Source organism: Mauremys mutica, chromosome 2 (genome assembly GCF_020497125.1).
Source record: "Mauremys mutica isolate MM-2020 ecotype Southern chromosome 2, ASM2049712v1, whole genome shotgun sequence".
Taxonomy (NCBI): domain Eukaryota; kingdom Metazoa; phylum Chordata; order Testudines; family Geoemydidae; genus Mauremys; species Mauremys mutica.
The window spans coordinates 216,015,461-216,028,306 of record NC_059073.1 but is presented as its reverse complement, the minus strand read 5'-3'; the positions used below and the strand labels follow the sequence as shown (position 1 = coordinate 216,028,306).

General features: G+C 44.8%; 1 protein-coding gene across 5 annotated transcripts in view; it reads left to right on the top strand.

Moving 5' to 3' along the window:
- NEK11 (NIMA related kinase 11) overlaps positions 1 to 9,688 on the top strand; it is a 186,599-nt gene extending 176,911 nt beyond the window's left edge. For all 5 annotated transcript variants that reach the window (XM_045004772.1, XM_045004773.1, XM_045004771.1 and 2 more), the window contains one exon: positions 8,857 to 9,688. In XM_045004772.1, coding sequence (XP_044860707.1) covers positions 8,857 to 9,052 — 196 coding nt within the window. In that variant the 3' untranslated portion in view covers positions 9,053 to 9,688. The remainder of the gene's footprint in view (positions 1 to 8,856) is intronic.
- The last annotated feature ends 3,158 nt before the right edge of the window (positions 9,689 to 12,846 follow it).

Below are 12,846 nucleotides of genomic sequence, written 5' to 3'. Positions count from 1 at the left end.
CACTGGGCCAGATTCTCAACTGCTGTAAATTGGCCTAACTCCATTGACTTCCATGGAGCTACACCAATTTATGCCAGTATATTTTGTTAAAGTAACAAAAGCCTATTCATATAAGACTTCATTAATAGCACTTGGTTATTAATGCTTTGTTATCTCTTGGGGCAGGGAATGTTTTCTGTTCTGCATTTGTACAGCATCTAGCACGTGACTCGTGTTCCTACGTGCTATGCTAATACAAATAATAATAATGATGTTTGGCTGAAAAATAAAGTGGTGACACCATTACTGGGGAGAATTATTGAGTTTGCAAATGAGTGAAATAATAAATAATGCAACAACACTGGATGCCAGATTATCAGAAATAAGATCCACAGTTGTGTGCAAAATGTATGAGTGTGCATATACCCTCCCTTTGCCTTTGTGACAACTAACAGAAGTTTCCAGATCATGGGCCCTGGTTCTCATGGGGGACTTCAATCACCCTGACATCTGTTGAGAGAGCAATACAGCAGTGCACAGACAATCCAGGAAGTTTTCAGAGAGTGATGGGGACAACTTCCTGGTGCAAGTGTTGGAGGAACTGGGCAGTACAGTATGGGGAGGAGGTGAGTAGCCCTCAGTGGTGAACAGGTTAAGGACTCTTTGGAAAAGCTGGACATGCACAAGTCCGTGGGGCTGGATCTAATGCATCTGAGGGTGCTCAGGGAGTTGGCTGATGTGATTGCAAAACCATTGGCCATTATCTTTGAAAACTTGTGGCGATCGGTGCAGGTCCCAGATGACTGGAAAAAGGCAAATTTAGTTCCCATCTTTAAAAAGGGAAGAAGGAGAATCCGGGGAACTACAGACTGGTGAGCATCACCTCAGTCCCTGGAAAAATCATAGAGCAGGTTCTCAAGGAACCCATTTTGAAGCACTTGGAGGAGAGGAAGGTGATCAGGATCAGTCAACATGGATTCACCAAGGGCAAGTCATGCCTGACTAATCTGATTGCCTTCTATGATGAGATAACTGGCTCTGTGGATATGGGGAAAGCGGTGGGCATGATATAGCTCGATTTTAGCAAGGCTTTTGATACAGTCTCCCATAGTATTCTTGCCAGCAAGTTAAAAAAGTATGTATTGGATCAATGGACTATAAGGTGGATAGGAAGGTGGATAGATTGTCGGGCTCAATGGGTAGTGATCAACGGCTTGATGTCTAGTTGGCAGCCAGTATCAAGCAGAGTGCCCCAGGGGTCTGTTCTGGGGCTGGTTTTGTTCAACATCTTCATTAATGATCTGAATGATGGGATGGATTGCACCCTCAGCAAGTTCACGGATGATACTAAGCTGAGGGGAGAGGTAGATATGCTGGAGGGTAGGGACAGGGTCCAAAGTGACCTAAACAAATTGGAGGATTGGGCCAAAAGAAGTCCAGTGTGGTTCAACAAGGACAAGTGCAGAGTCCTGCTCTTAGGATGGAAGAATCCCATGCAGTGCTACAGGCTGGGAACTGACTAGCTAAGTGGCAATTCTGCAGAAAAGGACCTAGGGATTACAGTGGATGAGAAGCTGGATAGGAGTCAACAGTGTGCCCTTGTTGCCAAGAAGGCTAACGGCATATTGGGCGGCATTAGTAGAAGCATTGCCAGCAGATTGAGGGAAGTGATTATTCCCCTCTATTTGGCACTGGTGAGGCCACATCCGGAGTACTGCATCCAGTTTTGGGCCCCCCACTACAGAAAGGATGTGGACAAATTGGAGATAGTCCAGCAGAGGGCAATGAAAATGATTAGGGAGCTCGGCACATGAGGAGAGGCTGAGGGAACTGGGCTTATTTAGTCGCAGAAGAGAAGAGTGAGGGGGGATTTAATAGCAGCCTTCAACTACCTGAAGGGGGGTTCCAAATAGGATGGAGCTAGGCTGTTCTCAGTGACGGCAGATTACAGAACAAGGAGCAATGGTCTCAAGTTGCAGTGGGGGAGGTCTAGGCTGGATATTAGGAAAAAACTATTTCACTTGGAGGGTGGTGAAGCACTGGAATGGGTTACCTAGGGAGGTGGTGGACTCTCCATTCTTAGAAGTTTTTAAGGCCTGGCTTGACAAAGACCTGGCTGGGATGATTTGCTTTCATAGAATCATAGAATCATAGATACAAATGAGGATATTATTGATATCAGCTCCCAGTGATCTTGATTCTGGTGTCAGACTGTTTTTTACACCAGTGTAAATCTTTTGATTTCAGAGGAGTCACCCCTGATTTTTGAAGTTGGATAGTAAAATCCATTTGAAATTTTCTGGCATAGATTCCTGCTCTCACCCCCTGACCCGCCTCCCATACCCCTAGGAAATATGCTTTATGGCAGCTGCCTTTTCCTAGGAACTCAAGGCCAAATGGCACCTAATGATTTCTCTCGAGGAAGCAGATGTTAAAATTTTTGACACATGCTCCTTTGTTGTCAGCCTTTCAACATTTGTTGCCTAATCCCATTGGTAATAATTTTATACAGATTATCTTTCCTGGATGCTAATCTGCATGCTCTATCAACCTAAACAGAAAAGATATAGTCCACAGGTCACATTTATTAGCAGCAGCATGGCTCCTGAGGTGCCCATTTACTTCATTTCACATCTCTAAATCTATGGGAGGGGCTAAGAATTAACCATGTTCCTTTTAAGAGGAAGAGAGCAGTCACTAAAGGAGTGATGCAGTAGGAATTACTTCAAAATATTTTCTAATTAATTTATGTTAACCCCTCGAAGTGCTATAATATTGCTGCAGAAGATGGTTTAAAGTTATTTTCAAAAGGAAACCCTATTTAACTCTTTGAAATCAGCTATACCTCAGATAACCAGCATCTGAGCATTAGCTAATTTCCAAGGTGTTAATTTCTCCATTAATGGGTGCCAGTGGCAGGGAGGAGTGAGACTTTCTAGTTCTGGGGGACATGGATGAGTCAGATCTCATACCTGTGGGGACACCAGACTGGTCCCATACCTATCTATACTGTTTCCCATCTCCACCTGTCAGTTCCTAGCTCATCCCTTGTGTCAGGAATCAGCCAGGGAAGACAACACAGAGTTGAAGGGCAGGTCAGAAGTGCGGATGAATAATGTGGAAGGAACAAGATGGGAAGGAAGGGAAGTGGGGAGGAGGTGTTCGGTTCCTATTGTGTGTGAGATCAAAACAGTAATACATTCTTCAGTTAAGGAACCTTTGAAACGTGCTGGGGGCTGATGCCATCTGTAGGCCCTACAATGCATCATTCTATGATTTTTAGGGAATCCTTTATATTCTAATGAGGATACTTAGTGTTTCCAGTTACACTCAGGAAAAAATAAATAAACTGCAAATAAAACTTTTTTTCATAATTGTAACAGCCATTACTGCTTTCCAAGGAAAACCGGAATTCACATTACATGGGAATTCAAGAGTTGTTTAGAATCATGTCCCTTCTGGGCTCTTAGTACTCAGTGCTAATATAACATGGTGTTGGGGTGATGTTGATTGTCCTCTGGAATGCACTGAACAGTACCATGATATTGGGCACAAAGCTGTTTTCTCTGTTTATGTGCTGTGCTCTTCCCCCACTCGCTCCTTTCATTATAGTGCTGACATTATGGGGTTGTTCCTGCCTCTTCAGCTAGTTGTGCTGTCAAGTTAGGATTAACAGCAACACCAGGGGTGCTAGCAGCGTGGCTTAGCACTGACGCCGTTCATGTATAGAAGAGGGGAGTTTGATTCCCGCTTCTGAGCATTTAAACAAATATTTGTAGGGAAACCAGTTGCATTAAAAGTCCGGTCAGCGGCACAGCAGGGCTAAGAAACAGCGGCATGTCCCCCCTCTGACTCCTAGGCATAGGGGCAGCCAGGGGATTCCGCAGGCGCCACCCCTGTAGCTTCCATTAGCTGCAGTTCCCAGCCAATGGGAGCTGCAGAACTGGTGCTTGGGATGGGGGCAGTGTGTGGAGCCCTCTGGCTGCCCTTATATGTAGGAGTCAGAGGCAGGACATACTACTGCTTCCGGGAGCCGCTTGAGGTAAGAGCAGCCCAGAGCCTGCACCCCGACCGCTTCTCATGCCCCAGCTCCGTGCCCAGCCCTGATCCCACTCCTGCCCTCCAAACCTGTCGGTCCCAGCCCGGAGCCCCCTCCCGCACCCTGAACGCCTCATTTCTGGCTCTACCCCAGAGCCCGTGCCGCTCCCAGCCCTGAGCCTGTATCCCCTCCCACTCCCCAGCCCCTTGCCTCAACTCAGAGCCCCCTCCCATACTCCAAACCCCTCAGCTCCACCCCCCAGCCCAGAGCACCATCCTACACCCCAAACCTCTCATCCCCATCCCAGAGTCTGCACCCCCAGCTGGAGCCCTCACATCCCCCCCCTGCACTGTAACCACCTGCTCCAGCCCAGAGCCCCCTCCCACACTCCAAACCCTTCAGCCCCATCCCAGAACCCCACCCTGCACTCCAAATCCCTCATCCCTGGCCCCACCCCAGAGCCTGCACCCCCAGCCAACGCCCTCACCACCTCCCGGACCCCAACCCCCTGAGCCAGCCCGGTGAAAATGAGCAAGTGAGTGAGGGTGGGGAGAGTGAGTGACAGAGGACGGGGGGACGGAGTGAGCAGGAGGCGGGGATTTCAGAGGAGAGGTGGGGTAAGGGTGTTTGGCTTTGTATGAGTAGAAAGTTGGCAACCCTGTGGCTACTGTGATTCCTCCCTCTATGAGATAGCAAACATGGAAGGGCATGCTCAGTCCTGTTATGGCACTGGGCAGCTCCTGCCTACCATTGAAGGGATAGATTAGATGTTCCCGATGCCAAGAGGGTACTGATTGCCAAGGTGCAGGAGTCAGGTGCAATATGTGACAAAGACCCAATATAAGGGACACCAAAAAATGTATTCATGCTAGAACCTTTAAATGGTTTCTAAGTTATTTCTTTAGTATATGGGACTTCTTATTCGCTTGATATTTTCTCTCTGTTGTAAAGAATTTTTAACATCAAAAGGTACAGGGCATCAAATGTGCCGAACGTGGATATCTTGGGGAGTAAAATGAATGACAGCCCTCCAGCGGTAGGTTGAGAGCACTAGTACAGTGGCCCCAGGAGAATGGATGCTACCAATTTATGACAAATAAATTAACATGTCAGATAAAGCCCTCAAGATATATAAAGAAACCTTATTCAAGAGTGCCTGGCTGCCAGAATGAATTTCCAGGGAAAATCCTCTAGAACAGTAGCATCTGTTCATTACTGAAATACTGGCAAAGATACACAAATGCCATTGGGAGGACAGGCTGCACTATAAAACTGCTGCTAACCGAAGGGTTATGCAAGCAAATTTCTGCAAGGAATCCCATTTGGCCTGCTGCTATTTTGGCCAACTGCGGAAAATCATTGCTTCTGATGGGGGAAACCAAGCAACTCTGATAGTAAAACAAACAAAAGAAACTCAGAGAACATTAAGTTTTCATGCTTCAATGTTGAAAAGAAAAACAATGACAAATATAAGGTTGCACATGCAGCCACAGCTCATATAACACTGTCCTGCTGTGCAGTCTCATGCAATCACATACTCTTGCTCAAATAATACACTACCAGTTATTTACTTTAAAACCAAACCTAATTGCACCTGGAGAGGTGGTTTCCAGGGCCTCTTATGAGGGATTCACCCCTCTTAAAATTATTCAGGCTGGATGCTATGCTATATGTTTCAGCATATTTTTCAGGAACAAAGTATAAATATTTCTGCACAATGACTTTTAATGCTGTATTAGGCCCCCAGTCCTGCAATGAGCTCTGCATGACTACTAAAGTTGGACAGTTTTAAATCAGCAGCTCTGCATAACTTACATCCAAGAGTTTTAAGGGAGCTCGGTGGATCAATAATACTGATTTTCAGTAAGTCTTGGAACAACAAGGAAGTTCCAGAAGACTGGAAGAAAGCTAATATGCCAATATTTAAAAATGGTAAAAGGAATGACCCAGGTAATTATAGGCTTGTGTCTCAGGGTGCTCACGCCCCCTGGGCTGTGCCTCCTACGGGCTGCTCTGGGAATAGCTCTCTTCTAGGTCTGACACCTCCCCTTGCAGTCGCTCCTCCTGTTGTCCTCTCTCTGGCCCCTTTCTTGCACCAAGAACTGCAGCTTTCCTTTTTGTGACAGCCCTCTGGCCAGGTCACTATGTGGTTTCCCCTTCCGGACCTGCTGCCTTGGCACTACCACTTTGTCAGTGGCTGGTAGGGTAACCTGGGCCCACCCACTACTCTGGGTTCCAGCCTGGGGACCCTGTAACATGCTGCCAAGGTCTGCTCAGTCCCCACCCTCACTGTTCTCTTTCTGGGCTGTTTCCTATCCACCTCCCAGAGGGTTTGTTCTCGCCCCTTCCCTCTTCTGAGCATGCCCTTCCCTCAGAGTCAGAGTGCTTCTCTTTCCCTGGGGTCCCTCCTTCCCTCTCTTATGCACAGAGGGTGGCTGCAGACTTCCTCACTGCCACCATTTCTGTTGCCAGCTTCCTGGCTTTATACTAACCCAGCTACTCCTGCTCAGCTGAGCTCCACCTTCCAATCAGGGGATGCTTGTCCAGCCTAAGCCCCTCCTGTTTGGCCTATCACATTAATTGGCCCTTTCTCAGCTTTCTCTGGAGTGGTGTGGGGTGAACATCCCATCACAGCCTGCCAGTCTGACATCAATCCCGGACAAGATAATGAGCAGTTGATATGGGATTCGATTAATAAAGAATTAAAGGAGGGTACTATAATAAATGCCATTCAACATGGGTTTATGGAAAATAGATTCTGTCAAACTAACTTGATAGCTTTTTGATGCAATAAGTTTGATAAAGGTAATAGTGTTGATGTAATATACTTGGCCTTCTGCAAGGCATTTAACTTGGTACCACCTGACATTTTGATTAAAAAAAACTAGAAAGATATAAAATTAACATGGCACATGTTAAATGGATGGACCGAGGTCTCAAAATGTAACTGTAAACAGTCATCGAACAGGTGTGTCTCTAGTGGGGATTGGTTCTTGGCTGTATGCTATTCAACATTTTATTAATGACCTCGAAGAAAACATAAAATCATCACGGATAAAGTTTGCAGATGAACAAAAATTGAGGGTGTCATTAGTAATGAAGAGGATAGGTCACTGATTCAACATTATCTGGATTGCTTAGTAAGCAATATTCATTTTAATATGGCTAAATGTAAATGTATACTTCTTGGAACAAGGAATGTAGGATATTTACAGGATGAGGGACTCTGTCCTGGGAAGCAGTGACTCTGAAAAAAGATCTGGGGGTCATGGTGGATAATCAGATGAACATGAGCTCCCAGTGTGATGCTGTGCCCAAAAGGGCTAACGCAATGCTTGGATGCATAAACGGGAATCTCAAGTGAAACTAGAGAGGTTATTTTACAGCTGTATTTGGCACTAGTTTGACTGCTGCTAGAATACTGTGTCCAGTTCTGGTGTCCACAATTCAAGAAGGATTTTGATCAATTGGGAAGAGTTCAGAGAAGAGCTATGAGAATGATTAACATTCTGTGTAGCGATAGACTCAAGGAGCTCAATCTATGTAGCATCATAAAGAGAAAGTTAAGGGGAGGTTTGATTACAGTCTATAAGTACCTAATGGAGAACACATATTTAACAGTAGGCTTTTCAATCTAACAGACAAAAGTATATAACACAATCCAGTGGCAGGAAGTTGAAGCTAGATGAAGTCAGACTGGTAATAAGGTGTTAACTTCTAACAGTGAGGGTAAGTAACCACTGGAATAACTTACCAAGGGCATGGTGGAGTCTCCATCAGTGGCAATTTTTAAAACAAGATTGGATGTTCTTCTAAAAGATCTGCTCCGGGAATTATTTCGGGGAAGTTCTATGGCCTGTGTTATACTTGAGGTCAGACTAGATGATCACAGTGGTCCCTTCTGCTTGGAACCTATTAAATCTGTAAATGGATCCACGTGGAGCTCATTGAAGAGTCTAGGACTACATTTGTTTTCCAAGTGACGCTACCTCCCTTCTTGGTCATCTTTATGAGAAGGCTGTTTTGTTCAAAAGGTAAAATGAATAGAATCCCCTCTGCAAACACATGCACCCCGGCAGATGGGTTTATGACAGCCCTAAAGAGGAAAGTTACTACAGGATCCTCTTGTTAAAAAATTGGTAGCATGACACTGACCATAGCACTCTGTTACTTGTGGATTTTTATATGTATTGTTACCTTTTTTTGCTTTGTTTTGTTTTTTTAAATCAATGAATAATCTTACAATGTTCAACTGGAATCTTTGTGTAAACCAGTATTAGGTAACTATGAGTGTATTTTTCATCGCGGAAGTACAGAAAGAAGGGAGAGTGTTGTTATAGTAGAAGAATAATTTCTGTTAGTTCTCATTGCATCTTGTACAACAGTCTTTTTGATAAGAGTTTAAGGGATGATTTATGAATAGTGAATGTTCACACTATGCCACTGGCAAATTGTTTATTTTTTATAAAATCCAGAGGCTGTAAATATGTATGTATGAACTGGAATCACTGTAGAATGTGTTATAAAGTAGTTTATCAAATTAGACATTAAAAGCGAAATCCTGACTTCACTGACGACGATGGCAAAAGTCTCACTGACTTCAGAAGTGCCAGGATTTCATCTCAGGACTCTTGTTCATATTAAAAATGCCCATAGGGAAATTCCGTAGTGAGCTTTGTTCTACGCAAATTACGTACATATTTACACTTTGATCTTAAGCTGAAAGCCATTTTGTTTGAGAGCTGTAATACCTTAACAAAGTAATGTCTCTTGCTAGATGTTTTAATATGTAAAATGGATTAACTTGTGAGTAACTTTTATGTTACATTTGTCTGTAGATCAGCAATTCAGAAGCTGGGAGCGGAAGTATTTGAAAAGGTTTACAGCTATCTTAAGAAAGCAAGACAGCAGAATGCAAGTGAAGATGAGATCCGCGAATGCCTGGAGAAAGTGGTTTCTAGAGCAAGCGACTGTTTTGAAGTGGATCAACTTCTCTACTTTGAGGATCAGCTGCTTGCCTTAGCTCCAGTGTAAAATGTACATCAGAAATGGCCAACACTGGAGATATGTGAAAACGCTGAGCTACACCCTTATGGGCCAGCAAACAAGTACTGTATTATTGGGGGTCAGGGAGGTGCACATCATGGTGACAATCTTTTTTCCCCACTTGTTTTATTGCATCAACAAGTGTATTCCCTTAAGTCCAGATTCTTCACCCATGGGTTGTTCCCATTGACTTTAATGGTGCACAATCAGGGTCCCAGTGATGTCAATGAGAGTTTTGCCGCTGATTTCTATAGTAGCAGCAGTGGGCTCTGATCCAGCAAGACATTAAGCACATACTTAAATGTTTTGCTGGATTTGGCCTTGAACAGCAGTATGTGTATATATATGTGTGTGTGTGTGTGTGTTTATATACACATACATGTGTACGTGTATATATGGTTACTCAGTTATCAGAAATCACACATTAGTTATTGCTCTGTTGAAGGCCTGTATTTCACCTGAGTGCCCTTTAAAAGAGCCATGCAAAAGAGGGAGCGAGAGAGACAGGAGGCCTGACCTGAAGCCTGCTGAAATCCATTAAAATGTTTCCATGAACTTCTGTGGGTTTTGGATCAAGCCCATAATGTACAACTAGAAAAATAAATCCATTTTGGCTTCTTCACAGATCTTGTTAACTTTTTATCTGCATATTTATGTTGCCTTCTCTAAAAGCACAATACTTCTACTTATATCAAGTACCCCTCACCCCACCCATTATGACCACTTACCTTCTCTTCCTAACACTTTCCCTTTTTGTTCTGCCGGCTGATCACCTTCACCATGACTTGTTAAGCTCTATATATGGAATAAATATAATACTCTATATCAGGTTCTCAGGTGAGCCTTGGGCCAAATTCACTTTCGACTTCTCGCCATAATCAGACCCCTTACATTGCCTGTTCTCGTGCAGCACACTGCAATCCTTTGAATGTACTCAGGTGGGGAGTGCGCAACAATGGCCCTCAAAATCATTGCAATTTGATCTTGGGCAGGCCATTATGGCTGGGAGCTGCAGATACTTAGCATCTCTGGAAAGAAAGTCGGCTACTAACCTCTCTATGCCTCAATTTGCCAATCTGTAAAATGGGACTAATGATACTGCTTCTGGTGTGTGGCTTCTGATGGCACAAACAATGAATTAGGTGTTGGTATCTATTTCTATCATGGCAGCATCATCAAGGGACATCAAAAGCATCCATCCACCATCAAGAGGATCAAGCGGGCAGTCCAGAAGCAGATGGCATGCTGTTTGTTCTTGAGATCCCCAGGGGCAGGAAGGGGAGCTCAAGAAGCTCCAATGGTAAGATACAAGTGACCACAACATATCTTCTTGTAGTGAGGAAGGATCTTTTGGTTCATCTGGTTATTCGGAGTGGCATGCGAGTGCTCATCCAGAGAGACTATGGGATGCAGATCTGAGTTGTCTATCTGCTAGGAAATGCACCTGCGATCCGAAATATATTCCCTTACCACCTGTTGCTGTTCCTTAGAAAAGTTATGTCTGATGTATTGTCGGAGAGGCTCAACTATTTTAGAAAAGGAGCGTCTTGACTTTGGCCAGTGTGTCTGATATGGCTTTGAGATGAAATTGTGAAGTAAGCGGTCTTGATAGTTAGCTATGCGCAGTAATGTGGCCAGGGCCTTGTCCTCACACCTAATTGCAGTAGGAGCAATGCCACCAAGACTGGAAGGCTGGAGACTGGTGTCGTCCGGGTTGCACCAGTGATGATGCAAAGGGCAGAGTGGATTGTTGAGTCCAACTTTCCACAATGACTTCTGGACCCCGTGCTGCCACACAGTATTAAACAGCTGCATTAACTAGAGCTTTGGTAGATGTCCATAAGGTTGCAGTGCCAGCACCCCATAAATTACCGGCAAGCCTGCAGAGAAGTGCGGCGCTCGAGTTTAGCACATGTTCTCGATGTGCTGTTGGAAGGACAGAGAGTAGTCACGCTTTATAATGATACTGGCCCACCTTTGTAAAGTGCTTTGAGATCCTTTGAAGGAAGGTGCTGTAGAAGTGAAGACTTATTAGTCCATTTTAGTATTAAAACAAACAGTAGAAACAAAGAATTTGCCCATATAGCCAAACAAGGTAAGGCATTATGATCCCTCCAGCACAAGTCAATTAGAGTTTGTATTAGGAACACAGAACAGCATGGAGGCAGACCTCCACTCTGAACTTTCACAAAAGCAGGGGTCAAAAGTCCTATTTCTCACTTGTGGTAATTAGTGTCCATACACTGAAGTAGTGGCTCTAGGTCAGGACTGCTTGAAGGCCCTTTTACATTATCTAGCTTGGTATGTATGGCCCACACCATCATAGTGGCTGTTTCTGTTCCTGCACATAATTTCTTTTAAACCTATTAAAAGCTGAAGTGCCCAAAGCACAGGCGGCAATTTTTCCCCGGATATGGGAGAAATGTCTGGGGCATGCAAGAGCCAATTAGCCAGCAAAACAACCAATAAATAATTTATATATAGCAATACTCCTGGGGGCATTCTGCACCAAAAAATTAAAAATTCTGCACCGAAACATTAACATTTCTGCTCACGATATTTTAAAATTCTGCAAATTTTATTTGTCAAAATAACACTACATAATCATGCCAGTTTCAATTATTTTGGTAATTTATTTCAAAATATCTGTCAGCAGGTATGTCTGTAACAATACAGACACACACAAAAATTCCCTGAGGAGTAGAGAGTTAAAGAAACCCCTATGACAACCCAGTTCCTGTTTCTCTGCCCCTTTCCCCTCCCCAGAGCCCAGCCGGGGGGCCCCCACAGCCAGTATACCTGAACTCCCTCCTCCCCAGAGCCCAGCCGGGGGGCCCCTCAGCCCATATATCCATACTCCCTCCCCTGCAGAGTCCAGCTGTGCCCCCCCAGCCCAGACACCCACCCCCCTCTCTCCCCAGAGCCCAGGGATCCAGAGGGAGAAACAGCCTGATGCTTGGTCCTGACTTATGTGGAGTTTCCTACACGCTGCTGTCTCTTTCCCTCAGAGCATGCTGGGAACAGCAGGTGCCAGGAACCCTCCAACTCCCTCCCCCTCCCCCCAGCAGTGTCTTCCATGTGGGGTGCTAGGCTCTGCCAGGTCCAGCAGCCCCTAGTGGCGGCTAGCAGTACTGCAGTCCATTTCTGTAGGGGGAAGGACATTCTGTGTACACGTTAATTTCCGCAAAATTCTGCATTGCGCAGTGGCACAGAATTCGCCCAGGAATAATAGCACGAATGAAGTCCAAGGGAGACAACCTTGCCTGCTGTACATATCTCCAACTGGCTGTGGCCCAAAGCAAATTACTCAAGCACCTTGAAAACGGACTCTGTAAGTGATAGATGGCTTTTATGAATGCTGAATACTGGAGTAATCAACCCTTTAAGAAAACAGGTTTTTCCAAGAGCAAGTGAAAAAGAACTGCATGTGGGTGTACCACGCTCTCTGGAGCAGTCAAGCACTTAGAAAATCATTAAGGGTCTAATCTTTGAAGTTTGGAAATCATGTTTTGGGCACACCACCTGTCCTCGGGCAAACAATCCCGCTCTGATGTGAAGAATTCTTGCTTGAAGTACATTAAAAAGAGATCATAATGGCTTTTAAAGCTGTTTTGATCATTTTCTTATCTCTGTGGGGGACGTGTGCTCCAAGTCACAGTTTGAGCTCTCTTTACCTTCTCCTCCATCACAACCGACTCCCACCCTCACAGGCCACGTCCATCATTATCTTTCCAATGGTGAGTGGTAGGCAGGGCCGGCTCCAAGCACCAGCAAAGGAAGCA